At 39.9% G+C, this 23,301-nt stretch overlaps 1 protein-coding gene across 1 annotated transcript; it reads left to right on the top strand.

Annotated features, from left to right (window-relative positions):
* The first annotated feature begins 1,202 nt into the window (after positions 1 to 1,202).
* On the top strand, positions 1,203 to 23,301 carry LOC124256888. The gene is made up of 7 exons (XM_046690858.1): positions 1,203 to 1,406; positions 11,148 to 11,660; positions 14,314 to 14,484; positions 15,986 to 16,186; positions 19,474 to 19,635; positions 21,191 to 21,295; positions 22,326 to 23,301. The coding sequence occupies exons 1-7, from the start codon at positions 1,310 to 1,312 to the stop codon at positions 22,643 to 22,645; spliced, it is 1,569 nt and encodes a 522-aa protein (XP_046546814.1). The 5' UTR covers positions 1,203 to 1,309; the 3' UTR covers positions 22,646 to 23,301.

The following is a 23,301-nucleotide window of genomic DNA, read 5'->3' as shown; positions in this document are numbered from 1 at the left end:
GACCTTCCGCTCTCTGGGCGGACGCTCTTACCACTACACCACGGAGGCGGTTCGCAGAACCTAAAAGCAATGAACCACTTGATAGACTACTGTAATATAATTCAACATATTCACATTTCTGATGTTAATATTTGAACTGAAGTTTTTAATTAAATCATTTGTGGAAACTCATTTGCAGAAATCCTCATAATGGAATATTATCGATTCCATTTCTACGGACAACTGGCTAAAATGTATCAGATGCTGACACATTTGATCACATCTAAACTTGTCCTCCGCCATGTCTATACGGGGTGATTCAACTAAAATAGTGCTTGAAGCCGTATTTACAAACATTCTTATAAATATAATCAGACTATTATTAGCACAGGTCCCGTGCAGCAATGTATGATAATTGAGTTTCACGCCGCACTCCGCAATATTCCAGCTATACGGCAGCGGTCTGTAAATAATCATGTCTGGACCAGACAATCCAGTGATCAACAGCAATAGCATCGATCTACGTAATTGGGAACCGATGACATGTGTCAACTAAGTCAGCGATCGTGCCCACCCGAATCACCCAAATATTTCTTTGCTAATTTTAATAAAAAAAATCCGGTCGCTCTAGAAGCTTCCACTGACTGACTGACTGAGTTTAGTTTTACGCCGCTTTTAGCAATATTCCAGCAATATCACGGCGGGGAACACCAGAAATGGGCTTAACACATTGTGCCCATGTGGGGAATCGAACCCGGGTCTTCAGCATGACGAGCCAACGCTTTAACCACTAGTCTACCCCACCGCCCCTAGAAGCTTCCAAATGATTCTTTACTGCAAGTCTTCGCGTCGAGTAGTTTGTACATCAATGTCTGCTGCTGAATCAAGAACAACAATGTAGTATTTGGTTTGTTGCACTCAGTAATATCCCGGCTATATGGCGGCGGTCTGTAAATAATCGAGTCTTGACCAGACAATCCAGTGATCAACAGCATGAGCATCAATCTACGCAACTGGAATACGATAGCATGTGGCAACCAAGTCAGCGAGCCTAAAAACCGTTAGTCTCCTCTAACGACAAGCATGGGTTACTGAAGGCCAATTCTAACCCGGATCTTCTCGGGTCTCTTGTACAGTCAATGAAATCCAAATCCCATAGGTCCAGCTGTATTTGAGTGGTTACCTCCCGTTGTAAATCGGAATTACCTCCCTTTGATTTTCACAACGAGGTGCGCCATTGAAAACCAGCTGAACTATTGAACAGATGAATCACAAGAATATCATCAAGTTGTCACATACGGAATACGTTTGATCGCCTGGTGATTACAAAATGACAACAATATATTGGTTGGTGATACTGTGTTGTCTTCAGGCAGTTCGGGGAGATGTCAGCACCGAGCAACCCCAGGTGAAAGCGAACGGAACAGGTGTGTAGCCTTCAAATTGACGATTTTATGGATAATTTCTGGTGGTAAATTTGTGTCCACGGTATTTGATAACATGAATTATTGGTCTACGATTTTTGTAAGCTCGAAGTTTAGCATAGTCACATACCTGTCAGTTAATTACATTTTCACCAGCTTTAAAAAAGCTTAATGCTTGAATATTGTCGAATTGGATGATGTTTTAATCATTAGGATCTTTGGCTTACCTACCTGTACTTCCACGAAACATATAAAAACCCAATAGCTAAAATATACGGCGATGAAGATATTTACTCACTTGTGAGAAATGAGGATTATATTTTAACGAATTCAGTTGATTACTTGTACATGGTTTTAGGATAATGTTGCATCATGTTTAAGAATAGCATGGAAAAAAACTTGTCTGGCATTTTTGAGGATTTTATGACCAAAACAAGTGTTGGTCTTTGACTGGCATTTAGAAGTTGGTCTTGTGAACAAGGAAGGTACTTCTATGGACATAATCGATATGCATTTTCTCAATTACGATATATTTGATGTTATGGTGTAGATTGGAATACCATTTTGAATAAGGTGACAAGTTTTCATTCATTGTAATACTTATATTATCATGCTTATCATGTAGGGGACATAAGTGTTTATATTAGCTTGTATGAGAGATAAGTGTTTAAATTATCATGTATGGAGTAGAAGTGTGTAGATTATCCTGCGACAGACGTGTGTATTTTCATGAATGGGACATAGGTGTGTAATGTATTTGTGACTTAAGTGTGTTTGTCATGTATGGTACATACAAGTGTGTAAATTATGTAAGGAACATTACTGTGTCAGGGATAGAAATACATTTTTTTCTAAGTGTGCCTTAAGGCACCAGACAAATATTTTCGGTGTGCCTTTCTGAAATTGAGTATGCCCACAAGTTTTTAGAATAAATGACAATGATGATCATCATTTGAAATTTATTGTTAAATAAAGAAATGGGTTTATGAACATTCAGATATGTATGGTATAATTCAATTTGGAAAAAAATAATTGTTTGGGGATTAAATGACTAAATGTGAGTTATGTCTCTTAAAAAATTAGTCGTGTCAAAAGGGCACCGAGAACTTTTTTTAGCCATGCCATTTCTATATTTACCGTGCCATGGCACACTAATATATGGGGTATTTCAACACCTGTATGTATATTATCATGTATGGAACATTAGTGTGTATATTATCTTGTATGGAACACAAGCTCAGCCACACGGCTTCCACAAAATGGAAGTCGGGCAACTGGTAGTCTTGACTGCAGACTTTGTGTACCCATCTGTGGAGTCGCAGTGGCTGAGCGGTCTAGGCATCAGACTTTGTGTGCTGGTGATTAGGTGCCTGACTCTGAGGGTGTGGGTTCGAATCCCGGATGGGACTCAACCCTAAAAGTACTAGAATCTGTTCTTTACTAAGAAAGTGTAGTCCCAAATATAACATATGTTACACTGTCACTGTGGTCAAATCTTGTCATAGAATATATTTTGTTATTGCTTAACTGAATATAATGAATAATGATTCAGCTGCATACTTGTTTTTGTACTCATAACCCAATATTCATATTCGTTATCAAGTAGACTTGATGTTTATCATGTTTGGCGCTTGACAATACAGGGCTTGATTTAAAAGATGTTAACCTACTTGCACCAGGTGCAACCTAAGATAAAAACCTAGTTGCACCAGCCAAATTCCAGTTGCAACGTAGTGTGTTAAAACATCAGGGGTTTCGGTGCACATAAACATATTTATGTCATGTAGTACCATTGAAACCATAGCAACGCAGAGACACAGCTGATCCCTGTTTACAATCTTGAGCTATCATAGCCGCGACGTGTCTATGAATAGCAATGTTTCGTTGCCATAGCTATTCAAAGTTTAGAACAAAATGGAGCTGACATATTTATGCTTATATTGTTAGATTAATTGTTGATTTATTTCTCAAAAAATGACTTGCACCTGGTGCAAGTGAGACTAATAACTGCAAGTTGTCTTCTCTTTACTTGTATACCCTGTGTGTCTCTGACTTACATGAGAGCAGTGATGGGGTCCTGCAGTCAAGACATGACCTGATCATGCTGATATAGGGTCATGCCTTGACCTTAGGACCTGTCGTGGCTATGGCGATGACTGAGTGGATGACTAATCCATGAGATACTACGGAAGTACCCTCTCTGATATAACGATGCAGAAATATACTCTTCCTGACATAACGATGCAGAAATATATACTCCTTCTGATATCACAATACAGAAATATACACTCTCTGACATTACAATACAGAAATATACTCTTCCTGACATCACAATACAGAAATATACTCTTCCTGACATCACAATACAGTAATATACACTCTTTGACATTACAATACAGAAATATACACTCTCTGACATAACAATGCAGAAATATACTCTTCCTGACATCTCAATACAGTAATATACACTCTTTGACATTACAATACAGAAATATACCCTCTCTGACATAACGATGCAGAAATATACTCTTCCTGACATCACAATACAGAAATATACACTCTCTGACATCAATACAGAAATATACACTCTTTGACATCACAATACAGAAATATACTCTTTCTGACATCACAATACAGAAATATACCCTCTCTGACATCACAATACAGAAATATACCCTCTCCCTCTGACATCACAATACAGAAATATACCCTCTCCCTCTGACATCACAATACAGAAATATACCCTCTCTGACATCACAATACAGAAATATACCCTCTCCCTCTGACATCACAATACAGAAATATACCCTCTCCCTCTGACATCACAATACAGAAATGTACCCTCTCTGTTAGTGTCAGAAACTTGTTCTGTACGACCTTATTGGCCATTTGTGTTGGGTAGTGATATATGTTTAGTTGTCTACATGGTGATGACTTGGTCTGTCATCTGGAAGCTGCATCATTTCACATAGCTTTAGATGAATTGTAGAGTTTTCAATGTGCATACTGTATTTTTATGAAATCCTATTTTAAGGTATTATATATGAACTCTGCTATGGTGACTAATGTGTATAATGGCTACAACATCTCGCTTTATGTTAACTAGACATTGCTGGGTCGAGTTTATGCCATGTGTTACAGACTTGGGCAGCACACAAACAACAAACATAAAGTCACCTGAAATAGCATTTTATCATAAAAATTACATTTTTAAACAGCTTCAATAATTTGTGAGCAGGGAAAGAAATGTAATTCCTTTATCATGTTGATGGGTTGCATTTGGCACTGGCCAGATAGTTTAGTTTTACCTTTGTGAAAATAAGTGTGCCCATGTCTGTGGATGATCTAGTTAGACTTAGAACATCACACTAATATATTCATTTCAGTTTGTTTATTAAATCAGTTAGCATCATGTGAACCTTTAAACTTAAAAGATTGATTTCCTGAACACTGTTGTGACTGCAAGAATAGATCAGCTTTGTTTGTCCCGGACCCAGAAACTATGCTTTCATCCAAGCATTTACTTCCTTTTCTGCACAATGGCAATCAAAATGGATTGTCAGATTGAGAGCGCCACCGATAAACAGTTTCCTCTTGTTGATGGGGCTCACGATTAAGTTTTGAAGGATTTCATTTGGTGAAATTTATCGCATTTTCCAATAAATGAATCATGATGAGAACCTATTTTTATCATTTAATTTTGAGTTGTGCCCTTGAGGCACATTAAAATATTTCATCCGTGTCATTTCAATATTTAATATACCATGGCATGCAAATTAAGCACTGTTTCAATCCCTGGGGATCAAACATAGAAGTAGTCAATAGCTCCAAAAGTATTCGGAGCCTCGAGTTCTGATGGGTGTTTGTGAGTGACAACATGGAGTCTTCCTTCAGCCAATATGGCCAATATACTTTAGACTCTCTTTCTATGGCTTATTGACTGTTTGCAGTTAATATCTAGTTCGTTAGTAGTAGGTGTTGTAATTAGCATGATTAGTGCCGTGTGTTGGATTATGACGTTTCCTAACTTGACAGTTACGTTTCGTGTTGACAGTGTTAGAGAGGGTCTTGATGGGGGGTGTTTCCAGTCAGTAGCACTAAAATTAGGGACTTTTAGTCAATCATCATTTCTCAACTTGGTTAAAACACTTGATTAGAGGGCAAGCTGTCAAGTTGAAACTAAAACGCAAAATCATTTCTATGCAAATGTGGATTGTCAGTCTATCTATAGGGAATCATGGAGACATATGGTTCTGCTTGTGTTTCATTACCTTACCGTTTGTGTTTTACCAATATTACAAGCAGGTTGTTTTTGTCGTGTTGTTAGACCTAAATACATGTAAGATTTACAACATATTTGCATGATAATGGACAACAGTAAAAATATAATTGACACAGTGCATTTTTATTTTGACATTTTATGTTAATTTTTGGTATGTTAAATATTTGACTCTTCTTATGTTTTTAATATGTTTTACTTTAAACAGTATGCCCAGTCAGGGCCCTCTCTTAGGGTTATGCTGGTACAGCTAGCTGACATGCGAAGTGTTCAGTAATATAAGACACTACACTTTGTTTGGTTTATATTCTGATGGCAGCGGATGTGTCTAAAGTGTAGCCGATTATCATCATAGTTTCGAGAAATGACAATTTTTAGCATGTATGTAAATTTTCATTATCATTTACAGATCCACAACAAGTAACATATCCGGATTTAGGGAAAACGCACAAGTAAAATGTTAGTTTCACTTATAGCTATAGATAAAATACTAGCCTAAGGTACAAAATCCCATCTCCCACACATGCCATTCAACAAAGCAATAGTTAGCAATGGTTAGGATAGTTATGTCTACTTTGTATTATTAATTGCCATGATCTGCTTAATAAGTGTCATCACGTTTTTCTGACTAAACTTAGGCTATGACTTCAACTTTGGCCCATTAAGCTAATGTATTGTACAGGGGTGGAAATATCCCATTGCCCGACGCCCGAGTCCAGTGTTTTTTTTCTGTTGGGCAAGCAAATTTGTATATCACACTGTACCGGTGTCCAGTTGACTTTCCAATATTAATTATGTTGTTTATTTAAAAAATCAACAAGAAAACGGCTGGTATAGTGGAAAAATTATCAGGGCAAGTGATTTTACATGTGCCATTGTACCGGAGTACACTAGCAATTTTAAAGTTATTTCCACCCCTGTTGTACATTATTCACACTTTGCTAAGGATCAAATCATGGATTCATCAGAAAACTATGATGTTGGGTCAAATTTGGTTTAAATATCTAAGCTTATTGTAAGCCTGGATCATACAGTGTGTCATTTCATCTTGTGGATCCCATACCTGCTATTGACAGGTGTTGTGTACTTGTCAATGACTCGTTCCATGATTTGCAAAATGGTTGATTGATGCCATGAAAACCATTTTTTATGGTTACTCATGTATCAGGTGCATAAGGTTAGATTAAAGTGACTGTTTGCCTAAAGAGGGGTTACCATATTATCGTTTAACTATTTTTAAATGAATACAATTTCAAATCATAACTCTATGTTTAAGTAAAGTTGTGAATTTTTGTGATCCTTAGCAAAGTGTGAGTAATACAAGACAAATCTTATGGATGACAACTTCTTGATTTATTTTACACAACGTATCTGGGCTAGTTCTAGCCCCTTCGTCAGGTGGATAGTGATAAGAATTTCAAAGTGTGAGTAGTATAATATCACAATATACTAACAGTGTATAAAATATGCCAAAAAAACAGCCAAACTTAACAAACTTACAAGCCCAGAAGAGATTTAACCAGTCCTTCTTAAATACTAATAGACAGTGCCAGTGGACACATTTTTTTTCACCCGTCCGCTAGCTGTAAAATTAGACCGTCCGGCAGAAATCTAGCCCGTCACGGACGGTCGGACAGGACTTATTTCATACCCTGATACTAATCATCCAGTTTTAAGTCAACAGGATTGGTGCCAGTATTAAGTGTATATTTTGTATCATCAATGAATTGGGGTTTTGGCGCGTAGCCAAGTGGTGAAAGCATTCACTCGTCACGCTGAAGACCCAGGTTTGATTCCCTCCATGAGTACAAAGTGTGTGGCCCATTTCTGGTGTCCCCACTGTGACATTGCTGGAATGTTGCTACAAGCAGTGTAAAACTAAGCTCATTCATTCACTCACTCACACACTCATCGATGAATTATTTTTTCTTGAGTTTATACCGCCTCCGTGGTGTAGTGGTTAGAGCGTCCGCCCGGAGAGCGGAAGGTCGCGGGTTCGATCCCTGACCGCGTCATACCATAAGACGTTAAAATGTGGTGCTTGTTGGTCCCTGCCTGGCGCTCGGCATTAATGGGTACAACAAGGACTGGTTGGCTCGGAGTCAGAATAATGTGTCTGAGTGGGGTATTCATGCTTCACTGCGGCATGGTATCTCAGTGGGCTAGCACTATAAAACCAGCTTCAGTCGGGGCTAGTACAAGCAGCCGCACATACATACACACACACACACACACACACGCATGCACGTCGTCATATGAGCGAAATATTCTCAAGCACGACGTTAAACCCACTTTCACTTCACCTCACTCTTGAGTTTATTTCTCCCTGGAGGTAAACATGGTAAAGGCCTATTCCTTGCGATTGTTGTGACATAAAACCTTCCTTCTTGGTTTCTTATGAATGTCTTTTTAATGTAAATATAATATTTATTTTGTTTCCATGGTTACAATATTCAGATTGTTATCTATTTTATCCTTTTTTCATTTTTTTTTGTATCATACTTGCTAGCAGCTACTTAGACTGTATTGGTTCATGCAGTATTTCATAGGACTGTAACGATGCATCAAACTATCGATGGATTGCAATTGTTGAGTCTCCGATAGCAATTAATCGATGCTAGAAACGAAAAACTATCGATGCATCGATAGTTTGTGTGACTATGGATAGTTTATTAATTGACTTCCGTTGATAAGTGCACAGCGCGCAACGCAAAATACAGTTAGTTCCAGATTCGCTCACTTTGATTTAGAGTTATCCGCGTCTGTTCCATGTTAACTGTTAACTTGATCTGGGTTTCAAGTTTCTTGTCAGATATTAAAGAGACTGAAATTACTTCAACTTGTTTTTATTTCATACAAACTATACATTCATTTGGGAAATGACTTTAAATGAGACAAAGGAGAAAAAAACTATTGCAATAGTTGGTCACAATAGACTTTCGCTATCGCAATGTTGTTTCCCCCTCAATAGTGACCCTTAGTATTTCATATCTTTGTTGAAAGAGCTGCAAATAGCGGCTTGCCATGCTTTAGCTATATTCACTCACTCACGTGTACCTGTGGCAACAGTGATCACAAGTATGTATGCTCAGAAATGTTTCTTGTCTGGATCTAGATGTTGATTTAAGTATGCATATGCATAAGCACATGCTGTTCACCCTGTGAACAGACTTCCAGATGTCCCAAGTGTAAGACATTGCTCTGTTACTTCTTCGAATGCATCCATATTATACAGTGGAAACCTGATAAGTAAAATTCCAAGGGACTCGCCAAAATTGTTTACTTATCAGGTATTTTACTTATCCAAACTTACAAAACCTGCAAATGACACCCGTATGCATATATATGTATGCATATGTTACAATGAACAACTAATCAGGGCTGGCAGTGTATTGTCAACTGCTTGACGCCAGCGAGCTGTAAGTAGGATGTTTGTTTGACTGGAGACTGACACGACTGCCCCTCATGTCGGATTATGTGGTGATCGCTAATTTAGTTATCCGGTCTCTTTTGTTAAGTAATTTACTTCCAGGGACCATGAGAAGACGTTTAGTTAAGCGGTATTGTTTACTTATCCGAGTTTAGTTAACCAGACTCTAATAGTGATAATTAATGAAGAAATTTGCCGGGACCCAACAAAAGTGTTTACTTATCAGGTCTGTTTAGTTAAGCAGTCTTTACTTAGGCGGTTTCCACTGTATATGGCATGTTATGACTCTTGATGACCTTCCTGTATTCTTGTTGACCTTCTCTTTCAATAAATCAGGAAATGACTGGTCCCTTGTAAAAGTGCCAGATGACTCATCCCAACACACGTAGCGCACCGAAAATGAACATGCAACGAAGTTTGGAAATTTGGGGTGGGGTGGGGTGGGGTGTGTATATTAAAATGCACTCCGTCCATCCATGCGTGCATCCATGCACATTTGTCATTTCTGGAGCAGAACTTTTAAACCGTTCAATATTTCTTCACCAAACTTGGCACATAGATAGGTCTGGTGATGAACTGGTGCTTTTAGTAGTTTTGAATTTCTGATTATAATATTTTTTGCATTTCCATGGCAACAAGTTTAACTTTGACTGAAAATAGTGAAATTGGTGTTGTGCTCTTTTCTGGAACAGAACTTTAAACCGTTAAATATTTCTTTACCAAACTTTACCAAATATTTCTTGGCATTTTTTCCATGGCAACTAGTTTTACTTTAAACAATATGTATAACCATATTTTCATATTCAGTGGCTCCAGTACTGTCAATGTGACTTAAAATCTTGATTCACTCACTCACTCCAATATAATTTTTCACATGGCCCATAAAATTTCTCAGAGCTCGTCCTCATCGGCGCGTCCTATGGAAAGACTTCATTCAAATCATATCACCAGAATCTAACATATATTCCTCACCTGATAAGGATGAGTTTTAACATGTTTTCAACTGTATCTGAACATACTGAAACACATTTTCAACTTCTAAAAATGCCATGTTTCTCGTCGTTAAAACTTAAGGGGAATACGGGCGGAAGTCTTAACCGTCCTATTTCTAAAGAAACCTACCTTCACATAAAGTTGACATTTTATTAATATTAGATTAAAGTTATTTTTGCCTGCAATACTTCGACAAACCAACAACCACGATGTTTTACGCCATTTTTGAATGCATTAACTCTTGACCTATCAGATTCGATGCGTTGTATATCCATCGTCAGATTTGCAGTTTATCAGCCAATGAAATAACTTGTTACATATTTAACGTACACATGGTCGTCAAGCATGGCTGAAAGCAGGCATAAGATCACACCTCATAACCATCTAAACCAATGGGTATGAAATCTTTATAAGACAGTACATTTAGCATGCTAAGTTAATAAAACAATGCCTTTTGTCAGGTTTATTGGTCTCTGACTCATGTAAGGTTTATGTTAGGCCCTCGCATGTCCATTGTAATCATCATCATCATCATCATCATCATCATCATCATCATCATCATCATCATCATCATCATCATCTTCATCACCACTGCCACTGCTGATGCTGCCATCCTCATTGTCTACTACTACTACTAGTGACTACTCCTACTACGACATATCGTGTGGTCTGGACTTAATTATTTACAGACCGCCGCCATATAGCTGGAATATTGCTGAGTGCGGCATAAAACTCACTCACTCACTCACTCACTCACTCACTCACTCACTCACTCACTCACTCACTCACTCACTCCCACTCACTCACTCACTCACTCACTCACTCACTCACTCACTCACTCACTCACTCACTCACTCACTCACTCACTCACTCACTCACTCACTCCTCACCACCACCACCACCACCTCTGCTGCTACTACTATTATTCACTCACTCACCACCACCACCACCACTGCTACTACTATAACTACTACTTCCACTACATCTACTACTACAACAAAAACTACTACTACTTCTAATTTTATGTAATTGTATGTTGCAGATGAATCTCAGATCAGCGTTCAGTTAAAGCCCCCAGCGAACCTGACAGCCATGGTTGTATCAAGGACAAACATTTTCATTGAATGGGATGCACCCGCCGTGTACCCAGTGCATGAAGTTGACAGCAATGTCACCACTGGGTACAGTAGAGACGTTTTATACTGGAACTCAAGCCATATAGTCAACGAGACTGTGACTGCCACCCTAGCGCCACCTACTGGGGACGTCAGCACGGCAACAGTTGAAGTGTCTATGCCAGTTAATGACTCGTCCAAGACAGATCAGCCGTCAGGGAGTAAATTGCTGGTGTACAAGCCAAAGTGCCTGTCACACGAAGCCTTTAAAAGCATTGACACAATGGAGCATCTAGTGAACACTGTCAACAATATTGTCAATTTTGTAAATAAGAAAATTGACACTAATTCTTCCGACGCCCCCACAGACTTGATACATGTTCCTTTTGAACAAGGCTGTGTTGAGAAGTATGTTGTCAGCTACGTCAAGAAAGAAGATGGTTAGTTGTCGCAAATTTCTTTTCTACTTTACTTTCTTGTGTCTTTTGTGTTGATTCTTAAGGTTAATGGTGGCTTAATTGTAGAGTAGACAATACATTGTGCAGAGTTATGTCCCTTTGGTGTTTCAGGATGCTGACATTTTGAGATACTGGATTTTGTGTTAATTTCAAGGGTGGGTTTAGCAGAGCTACAGATAACTTTTGGGGTCATTGAGTTATGTACTCGCTTGTGTTCATCTCAGTTGGGTATCCTAATTTTCCTTTGAGTAACCAAATAAATTGTACCCACCTCGCTCAAACTCAATTGGGTATAATTTTTAAAATATAACAAAGTTTAAATGGTATTTATATTGGATCTGTAATATGAGAAACGATAAGAAGTTGCAACTTGCCAAATTCATGTGTTGAAATAGAACCTCTCAATTTACCTCAGTTATTTTATCTATGCACCGCTACGCAGGCTAAGATTTGACATTTTTGTGTATACGCTCGTAAGATAAAATTTATTGAGTATTTGCAAACATTCAAGCGTACTTGTACACAATTGACTTAATGAGAATTGAGTTTTTACATAAATATTTGCGTAATTTACACAGATACGCAGTTTATCTGTACCTCTGGATTAGCTTTACGCCGCTCTCAGCAGTATTCCAGCTGTATGGTGGCGGTCTGTAAATAATCGAGTCTGGACCAGACAATTCAGTGATTAACAATACGAGCATTGATCTACGCAACTGGGATACAATTATATGTGTCAACCAAGTCAACGAGCCTGTCCACCCAACCCTGTTAGTCGCCTCTTACGACAAGCATGGGTTGCTGACGGTAAATTCTAACCCAGATCTCTACGGGTGTATTGCAAGGGCATGGGAAGTCCAATCATATAAGATGGCAGTGGGAGACAGCTGGCTGAGCAGAGTGACTTCCCTTTGCCATGCCAGGAACCTAGATCATGGGTAGAAAATTTGACCCTTGTTTTTTGTCACCATAAGTGAAGGGATTTAACTGACCGAAGTCTGCAGCAGATTTAGTAAATGTTCCCAAACTGGAATTTGAAGTTTCATATCTTATGTTTTCACAATAGTTAATAATGCCATGACTTTGCACAGAGAAGACTTTATTCTCTAGGGCCCCGTTTCACTAAACTCTCGTGAGCCTAAGATCTTGTAACTTTTCTCGTAGAATTCATACCTCCTATACTGTAACATAGGGAGTATGAATGATACGAGAAAAGTTACGAGATCTTAGACTTACGAGAGCTTTGTGAAACAGGGCCCAGGTTTATATTTTCATTAAATGCAGTGTTGAAATGCAATTAAAGAAAGAACCACAAGATTTTGAAGAAACTGATGTTTGTTCCAAATTTGCACAGCAAGGCACTTATAACATATGTTGTATTTGACCACTTTCTAAATGGCATTATGTAATCAAGGCACTTAGTTTGAAGTCATATATAAGTATAACACAAACCATGTGTATTGTTTCCTCCCAATTGACTAACAGGATCGGGTGGTCATGTAATGACATGTGATCGGCTTGACACATGTCATTGGTTCCCAAATGCGCAGATTGATGCTCATGATGTTGATCACTGGATTGTCTGGTCCAGACTCGATTATTTACAGATCGCTGCCATATAGCTGGAATATTGCTGAGTACGATGTAAAGCTGAGCTCACTCACTCACTGATAAATGTCTAAGACCTGCTTAACGTTTGGCTCTCTTCCCATAACAAGCTGACACGCTGGTGATTTAATGAAAATACTGTCCAAAGCAGGATACAACTATGCTAATAAAACTATCAATGCTTCCTGATATCAATGACCGTATGGGTCAGTGGGGTAGCCAAGTGGTTAAGGCGTTCACTCATCACGCTGAAGACCCGGGTTCGATTCCCACATGGACACAATATGTGAAACCCATTTCTGATGTTCCCCGCCGTGATATTGCTAGAATATTGATAAAAGAGACATAAAACTAAACTCACTCACTCACCCCATGACCTATGTGTCAGTACATTGATAGTAAGGCTGTAACGATTCACTCGCATATTCGGTGAATTGAACAGTAGCCCTTTATGAATTCAATTCGTTATTCATGGTCACCAGAACCGAATATCTACAAATATTTACGATTTTTTTAAGGGAGCATGTTTTACTTGAATCCCTATGTCCTTTTCCAAAGTGAGATATGCAAGAATGGAACATGTACTAGCATTGCAGTAGTGCAAGTCATGTTAGTTTGCCAAAGCCGCACGGTACTGTCAATTATAACTATTATATACCAAATTTGAGTGTCATGAGATCACTGGTTATTGCTGTGACAAATCAAAACTGTCAACATGGGCGTTCCATATTGTACATCAATCACTTAACTACAATATTGTATTCGTGAATAATTATTCGTATTCGTTATCCAATATTCATGATACGTATCATATTCGCCACATAGTGTATTCATTGCAGCGCTACTTAATAGCAACTGAAAATAGCTGGTAACATTTGGTGACATGTTACAATATTAATGTTATTGATAAATAGACTGAAAACATGGAGCTGCAGACCATTCAATTTCAGCCTTGTTATTTACAGGTTGTTTAAGCTGGAACCATGTGATCTGAATCCCCTCTCACTCTGTGTGTTTCTGTCGTCAGGTGCAGAAGTGAAGACAGTAGACGTGCCAGCCAATCAGACGGAGTACAACCTAACAAAACTGGAGACTGGCGCCACGTATAGCATCTTTGTCTCGGCACACTTCACATCGGGAGACATCCTCAACTCCACCACCATAGAGGAGACAACCCCCACCAACATCTCCAACACAAGTAGGCACATGTTACACCTTGTAATAGCCAACACAAGTAGGCACAAGTTACACCTTCAGAGATGCCAACCCTAATTTAGTCCAGTTAGTATTTTGGCCAAAACTGATGCAATAATCAGTATTTTATGGGCCAAAATTACTATTAACTTTTCTAAAGAATTTTCATATTTAATAAAGAAATATATAGGTAATGTTGTAATTAACACTGTATGCACCTAAATCAGTAGTCAGTATCTACATATAGCTTGATACTGAATATGTGGTCGAAATTTATTGTGTATGGTACATATGCTACTTCAAAATTTCATTTAATGTGGGTTTTTTAAAATTTGTATATTTTTACTGCTATCAAAGTCGCGTATTTTGTGTTGTTTTTTCGTAACGAATATGATAAAATCATATGGGTTGGCATCTCTGCACCTTGTATATCTTCCAACACAAGTAGGCACATATTACACCTTGTAGATCTCCAACACAAGTAGGCACACATTACACCTTGTATATGTCCAACACAAGTAGGCACACATTACACCTTGTATGTCTCCCAACACAAGTAGGCACACATTACACCTTGTATGTCTCCCAACACAAGTAGGCACACATTACACCTTGTAGATCTCCAACACAAGTAGGCACACATTACACCTTGTATATCTCTAACACAAGTAGGCACACATTTCACCTTGTAGATCTCCAACACAAGTAGGCACACATTATAGCTTATGACATCCAATGCAAGTAGGCACACATTACAGGTTGTAGATCTCCAATACAAGTAGACAGACATTAAAGCTTGTATGTCTCCCAAAACAAGTAGGCACACATTACAGCCTTTAGATCTCCTACACAAGTAGGCATACATTACACCTTGTATGTCTCCCAACACAAGTAGGCATACATTACACCTTGTATGTCTCCCAACACAAGTAGGCACACATTACACCTTGTATGTCTCCCAACACAAGTAGGCACACATTACAGCCTGTAGATCTCCAACACAAGTTCACCTTGTATATCTCCAACACAAATTGAGGATCCGGGTTAGAATTGGTCTTCAGTAAACCATGCTTGTCATAAGAGGCGACTAACGGGATCGGGTGGTCAGGCTCGCTGACTTGGTTGACACATGTCATCGGTTCCCAGTTGTGCAGATCGATGCTCATGCTGCTGATCACTTGATTGTCTGGTCCAGACTCGATTATTTACAGACCGCCTCCATAAAGCTGGAATATTGCTGACTGCGGCGTAAAACTAAACTCACTCACCCTCTGTAAACGGACTGTCTCTTTCAGTGTTCAAAAAGGTCCGTTCAAAAACATCCTAGCTCGTGCTGCTATTTTATCTTACATATCTTATGTAAACATGTAAATTAGGTCGTACACCTGCACCCTCACAATTATTCATACATCATCCACACATGCATCCAGCCCCACCCCTCCCCACAATAAAGTATGCTGGACAAAATAGTGACATGTTTTAAGACAGATTTAAATTTCTTTCAGAATGTCGCTGTTCCCTTTTGGGATCTGTTCCGAATTCCTCTTGTGACTTTGCCAGTGGCCGAAAGTGCAAGTGTAGTCGGCAGTACACTGGTTACCTGTGTGAGATGTGTCGACCCGGATACTACCGCAGTGCCCCCTACTTCCCCTGCAACAGGTGCCCTTGCAGCTCCCTGGCCACCAACGGTCCAACATGCTACTACCGTAAGGAATAGTAACCATGGTTACCTGGCGTGTAATGTGTGTTTGAGGTGAAGGTTACCTGGCGTGTAATGTGAGATTGAGGTGAAGGTTACCTGGTGTGTAATGTGTGAGGTGAAGGTAACCTGGTGTGTAATGTGTGTTTGAGGTGAAGGTTACCTGGCATGTAATGTGTGTTTCAGGTGAAGGTTACCTTGTGTGTAATGTGAGCTTGAGGTGAAGGTTACCTGGTGTGTAATGTGTGTTTGAGGTGAAGGTTACCTGCTGTGTAAAGCGTGAGGTGAAGGAAAATTGGTGTGTAATGTGTGAGGTGAAGGTAACCTGGTGTGTAATGTGAGCTTGAGGTGAAGGTTACCTGGTGTGTAATGTGTGTGTCAGGTGAAGGTAACCTGGTGTGTAATGTGTGAGGTGAAGGTAACCTGGTGTGTAATGTGAGCTTGAGGTGAAGGTTACCTGGTGTGTAATGTGTGAGGTGAAGGTAACCTGGTGTGTAATGTGAGCTTGAGGTGAAGGTTACCTGGTGTGTAATGTGTGTTTAAGGTGAAGGTTACCTTGTGTGTAATGTGAGCTTGAGGTGAAGGTTACCTGGTGTGTAATGTGTGTTTAAGGTGAAGGTTACCTGGTGTGTAATGTGAGCTTGAGGTGAAGGTTACCTGGTGTGTAATGTGTGAGGTGAAGGTAACCTTGTGTGTAATGTGTGAGGTGAAGGTAACCTGGTGTGTAATGTGAGCTTGAGGTGAAGGTTACCTGGTGTGTAATGTGAGCTTGAGGTGAAGGTTACCTTGTGTGTAATGTGAGCTTGAGGTGAAGGTTACCTGGTGTGTAATGTGTGTTTAAGGTGAAGGTTACCTTGTTTGTAATGTTAGCCTGAGGTGAAGGTTACCTGGTGTGTAATGTGTGTTTCAGGTGACGGTTACCTTGTGTGTAATGTGTGTTTCAGGTGAAGGTTACCTGGTGTGTGCTGTGTGTTTCAGGTGAAGGTTACCTTGTGTGTAATGTGTGTTTAAGGTGAAGGTTACCTTGTGTGTAATGTGAGCTTAAGGTGAAGGTTACCTGGTGTGTAATGTGTGTTTCAGGTGACGGTTACCTGGTGTGTAATATGTGTTTAAGGTCAAGGTTACCTTGTGTGTAATGTGTGAAGTGAAGGTTACCTGGTGTGTAATGTGAGCTTGAGGTGAAGGTTACCTGGCATGTAATGTGTGTTTCAGGTGACGGTTACCTTGTGTGTAATGTGAGCTTGAGGTGAAGGTTACCTGGCATGTAATGTGTGTTTCAGGTGAAGGTTACCTGGTGTGTTATGTGTGAGGTGAAGGTTACCTGGTGTGTAATGTGTGAGGTGAAGGTTACCTGGTGTGTTATGTGTGAGGTGAAGGTTACCTGGTGTGTAATGTGAGCTTGAGGTGAAGGTTACCTGGTGTGTAATGTGAGCTTGAGGTGAAGGTTACCTTGTGTGTAATGTGTGAGATGAAGGTTACCTGGTGTGTAATGTGTGTTTCAGGTAAAGGTTACCTGGTGTGTAATGTGTGAGGTGAAGGTTACCTGGTGTGTAATGTGAGCTTAAGGTGAAGGTTACCTGGCATGTAATGTGTGTGCTTGAGGTGAAGGGTACCTGGTGTGTAATGTGAGCTTGAGGTGAAAATGTGTGTTTCAGGTGAAGGTTACCTGGTGTGTAATGTGTGAGGTGAAGGTTACCTTGTGTGTAATGTGTGAGCTTGAGGTGAAGGTTACCTGGTGTGTAATGTGTGTTTCAGGTGAAGGTTACCTTGTGTGTAATGTGTGTTTCAGGTGAAGGTTACCTGGTGTGTAATGTGTGTTCAGGCGAAGGTAACCTGGTGTGTAATGTGTGTTTCAGGTAACCTGGTGTGTAATGTGTGTTTCAGGTGATGGTTGCCTGGTGTGTAATGTGTGTATCAGGTACCTGGTGTGTAATGTGTGTTTCAGTCGAAGGTAACCTGGTGTGTATTGTGTGTTTCAGGTGAAGGTAACCTGGTGTGTAATGTGTGTTTCAGGTGCCTGGTGTGTAATGTGTGTTTAAGGTGAAGGTTACCTGGTGTGTAATATGTGTTTGAGGTGAAGGTTACCTGGCATGTAATGTGTGTTTCAGGTGAAGGCAACCTGGCGTGCGATCTGTGTTTGAGCTGAAGGTAACCTGGCATGTAATGAGTGTTTCAGGTGAAGCTAACCTGGTGCGTGCTGTGTGTTTCAGGTGAATGTAACCTGGTGTGTAATGTGTGTTTCAGGTGAATGTAACCTGGTGTGTGCTGTGTGTTTCAGGTGAAGGTTACCTGGTGTGTGTTGTGTGTTTCAGGTGAATGTAACCTGGTGTGTGCTGTGTTTCATGTGAATGTAACCAGGTATGTGTTGTGTGTTTCAGGTGAATGTAACCAGGTATGTGTTGTGTGTTTCAGGTGAATGTAACCAGGTGTATGCTGTGTGTTTCAGGTGAATGTAACCTGGTGTTTAATGTGTGTTTCAGGTGAATGTAACCTGGTGTGTGCTGTGTGTTTCAGGTGAATGTAACCTGGTGTGTATTGTGTGTTTCAGGTGATGGTTGCCTGGTGTGTAATGTGTGTTTCAGTTACCTGGTGTGTAATGTGTGTTTCAGGCAAAGGTAACCTGGTGTGTATTGTGTGTTTCAGGTGAAGGTAACCTGGTGTGTAATGTGTGTTTCAGGTGCCTGGTGTGTAATGTGTGTTTAAGGTGAAGGTTACCTGGTGTGTAATATGTGTTTGAGGTGAAGGTTACCTGGCATGTAATGTTTGTTTCAGGTGAAGGCAACCTGGCGTGCAATGTGTGTTTGAGCTGAAGGTAACCTGGCATGTAATGTGTGTTTCAGGTGAAGGTAACCTGGCATGTAATGTGTGTTTCAGGTGAAGCTAACCTGGTGTGTGCTGTGTGTTTCATTTGAATGTAACCTGGTGTGTAATGTGTGTTTCAGGTGAATATAACCTGGTGTGTGCTGTGTGTTTCAGGTGAAGGTTACCTGGTGTGTGCTGTGTGTTTCAGGTGAATGTAACCTGGTGTGTAATGTGTGTTTCAGGTGAATGTAACCAGGTGAATGTAACCAGGTGTGTGCTGTGTGTTTCAGGTGAAGGTAACCAGGTGTGTAATGTGTGTTTCAGGTGAATGTAACCAGGTGTGTGCTGTGTGTTTCAGGTGAATGTAACCAGGTGTGTGCTGTGTGTTTCAGGTGAAGGTTACCTGGTGTGTGTTGTGTGTTTCAGGTGAATGTAACCAGGTGTGTGCTGTGTGTTTCAGGTGAATGTAACCAGGTGTGTGCTGTGTTTCAGGTGAAGGTTACCTGGTGTGCAATGCTTGTAAACCCCACTACACAGGGCATCTCTGTCAGTCGTGCATCAACGGCTACTACCGCTACCACGGCCAATGTGTTCCCTGCCACTGCAACGGCAACAACGACCCTGCAGCACACAGAATCTGCGACCCATACACAGGTACAGTGGAGACTCCACGGCTTGTCTCATCCTTCTGTATGCCCAGGCTCTGCAAGGTCTATTGACCAATACACCTACATATATACCCATACTTTTCAAGGCCTGTATGAGGGGATATCAAAAAGTTATATCACCATGAATTTATTGAGAAATTATGACGAAAATTTTCAGGTAACATCAGAGATCCTTATCTAGTTGATGGACCAAAAACTATTTACATCACTTTATTCAATCTTGTGCTAGTTGATCCAAAACATGAGTAACCCCATGTATGGAGTAAATTGAGGCACGCAGCGTTATCAAGTTTTTGCACTTGAAGGGTTGCACTGCCAGACACATTCACGAGGAGATGAAATCTGTGGTGAAGATAGTCCATCTTATGATATTGTTGTGAGATGGAAAAGGAATTTTCAAACTGGTCATATGTCCCTCACAGTTGAGCCAAGATGTTGACTCCGTTTTAACGATACCAATGAGGTCATTGAAGAGGTGGAGGGTTGGTTTTCCATGAAATCAGGGGTCTATTTAAGCTGTCTGCACAAGGTAAAGAAATGTTGGGAGAAATGTGTCACTCTGGATGGTGATTATGTAGAGAAGTCTAAAGGACAAGAAATCAAAATAAAGTTTCTATCCTGAATACGTCTTGGTGATAACTAGAAATTATTTATACCCCCTTGTAGACCATTGCACTTAAGCATGACACTATATGCCATATATATGCCTATACCTTTTAGGTGTGTTGACCAATGCATACATATATTCCCATACTTTAGGAGATATGGACAAATAGACCTGTTGGTTGACTGTTACTGTATTATTGTCCCATGAAAATCCGGGTTAGAATTAGTATTCAGCAGGTGGTCAGGCTCTCTGACTTGGTGACACATGTCATTGTATCCCAATTGCGTAGATCAATGCTCATGCTGTTGATCACTGGATTATCTGGTCCAGACTAGATTTTTTACAGACTGCCCCCATATAGCTGGAATATTGCTGAGTGCGGCATTAAACAACAATCAATGAAAACGTACTGTATTATTACGAACATTTTAATCAGCTGGCAATGGAGAGGTGTCATGGTCGACAAAACGTATGACCAACATTCTTATAGCTGACCGCAGCATAAAACAGACCTCACTCCCATGTTAACAGATCATGTTCTTGTGCCAGCGGCGTGTCTGTGTCTTCTGCTTCAAGTGGCGCAGGGGGCGGTGGGATAGCCTAAAGGTTAAATTGTCCGCTCCTCAATCTGAAGGCCTGGGTTCAATTCCAGACATGGGTACAATGCGTAAAGCCCATTTCTGGTGTCCTCCGCCGTGTTATTGCAGGAATATTGCTCACTCACTCACTCAAGTGGCTCAGCTATCTTAGGTTTCTTCCCTTAGTAGTGCCAGGATCTGCTTTTTCGTTGTTTTGTTCCTTGATACTTCCCAATTATGACGCTTTGTCAGTGACGTAGCCATGCTCATGTGTGGAACCAGAATGTTCATCTTTGAATTCTGTTCAAAGATTCGTTCCAACCCAACTGACTGACTGCTTGTGATATCTTCCCCAGGTGCATGCACCCACTGTGCCTACAACACCACCGGCTTTAACTGCGAGAAGTGCCTCCCGGGCTTCGTCAGGAACAAAACTCAGGACAGACACTGCATTCTGTACCGTGAGTACCACTTCAGATGATAGTCATTGGAGGGTAGAACATGGGGGTTACTATCATGGTCAGGCCTTGGGCAGACGTATATACAACCTGGCTTACGAATCCACCAACTTATTATTTGTGCCTGAGAGAAATAAGGATAATTAATTTTACTGATCACATGCCCCCCGGCATGTAATGTGGGGGGATATAGTCGACGCCTTGTCCGTCCATCTGTAATCATTTTGTTTCCGAAGCATAACTCCAAAACCGTTCAATATTTTTCAGCAAAAATTGGTAGATATATCAAACAGAACCTAAGGTAGTGCCTTTTGTTATTTACAGAATTTTGTCATTTTTATTTTTCTTGGTTGCCATGGAAACATTTTGGACTTAGTCTTAAAGGGAGTGGTGGGCTTCATTTCTGGAGCATAACACAAAAACCGTTCAATTTTTTTCTGCAAGAATTGGTAGATATATCAAACAGAACCTAAAGTGGTGCCTTTTGCTATTTGCAAATTTTTGGCATTTTTATCTTTCCCAGTTTCCATAGAAACGATTCGGACTTAGTCTCAAAAGGGAGGGGTGGGCATCGTTTCCGGAGCACAACTCTGAAACTGTTCAACATCTTTCAACAGAACTTGGCAGATGTATGAGACAGATCTTGAAGTGGTGCCTTTTGCTATTAACAAATTTTTGGCATTTATATTTTTCATGATTTCCATGGAAATGATTTGGTCTTTTATAAATGTCAGATGATTTGTTCTTTCAAATATGTGGGGGCCGGGGGGATATGTCATCTTCTGATGACTCTTGTTATAGTGTTGAGCTACAAACCTGAATTTATACCCTGGGTTGATATAAAACCTAACCCCAAACTATGGGCTGACTGAAGCTAAAAAAATTGTCTTGTATCAAAGTTTGCAAAGTAGCTTTTTAGATAATACTTAAAGTAAATTTTGGACAAAATTTAGGAAGATGCATTTATAATAAGTGAACGTGAAAATGAACTGTAAGGGTGTTTTTTTTGATAATTATATTTTGAATATTTTAGATGAATCAGCAGGAGCCCAGGATGCAGGTCCTTCTAAAGGTCTGATTGCCGCCATCTGCATTGCTGTCATCCTGGCCCTTTGTGCAGTGGTAGGGTTTGCAGTGTACCGGCGCTGGAAGATCTTCCCGCCAAGGAAACCATTCTGGACAGTGGAGCTGAAGGAAGATCATGATGGCGTCAACTTCAGTGCCGTCCCCGGACATGAATACCAACAGCACAACCCGGCTGATGTCCAAGATTTAGAATTTTATGAAAAACATCGTGGAAAATCCAGCGGGAAGAGTGTGTCCAGCTATTCTCAGCTACGTGAAGATATATAGATACAAAACTATCAATTTGTGTTAGCATATAAACCGCATAAGATTGGATATCTCTCATTCATTAAATGTGTTTGGATATTTTATATTTTATTGGAAATGTTGAAGTAATATATTGCCCTGAAAAAGAACAAAATCTGATTGCAAATTTATGTCTTGTTCATGTTGTGTTTTTTTTTCTGGAAATGTTAGCTTGGGATCATTTATGTGTTTGTTATGAGAGATTTTAAGTTTGCTAGGTTAGAAATATGTGTTTTTTAGATGATATATCTACCAGTATATTTTGTTATGTTTCCGACCCATGAGGGAGAGACCTTACCAGATATTTTCATGACATGTTTAGTGCTTTTTATGTAGACTTTGATTTTTATGTAGACATTTAATAAGTTGTAGTCATTAATTGCATTTTTAGTTGACATGTGGTTTGTTCATCACAGCTGAGACATTCCTGTTTTAATGTGACCATGGTAACTCATGTAGAAACTTATTCCATTTTGTGTTAAAGGAAGTACACAGATCTAGTTTTATAGAGGTTCATAACTCTAGTGTCGAAGGAGTTCACAACTGTAGATGGTAGATTGGTATTTAACATCGCACTCAGCAATATTCCAGCTATATGTAGTCAGTCTGTAAACAATCGAGTCTCGACCAGACAATCC

This window comes from Haliotis rubra, unplaced genomic scaffold, assembly GCF_003918875.1.
Source record: "Haliotis rubra isolate DU_JTF1 unplaced genomic scaffold, ASM391887v1 Scf642, whole genome shotgun sequence".
Lineage (NCBI taxonomy): Eukaryota > Metazoa > Mollusca > Gastropoda > Lepetellida > Haliotidae > Haliotis > Haliotis rubra.
Note: the sequence above shows the minus strand (reverse complement) of the source record. Positions and strands in the feature narration are given on the sequence as shown.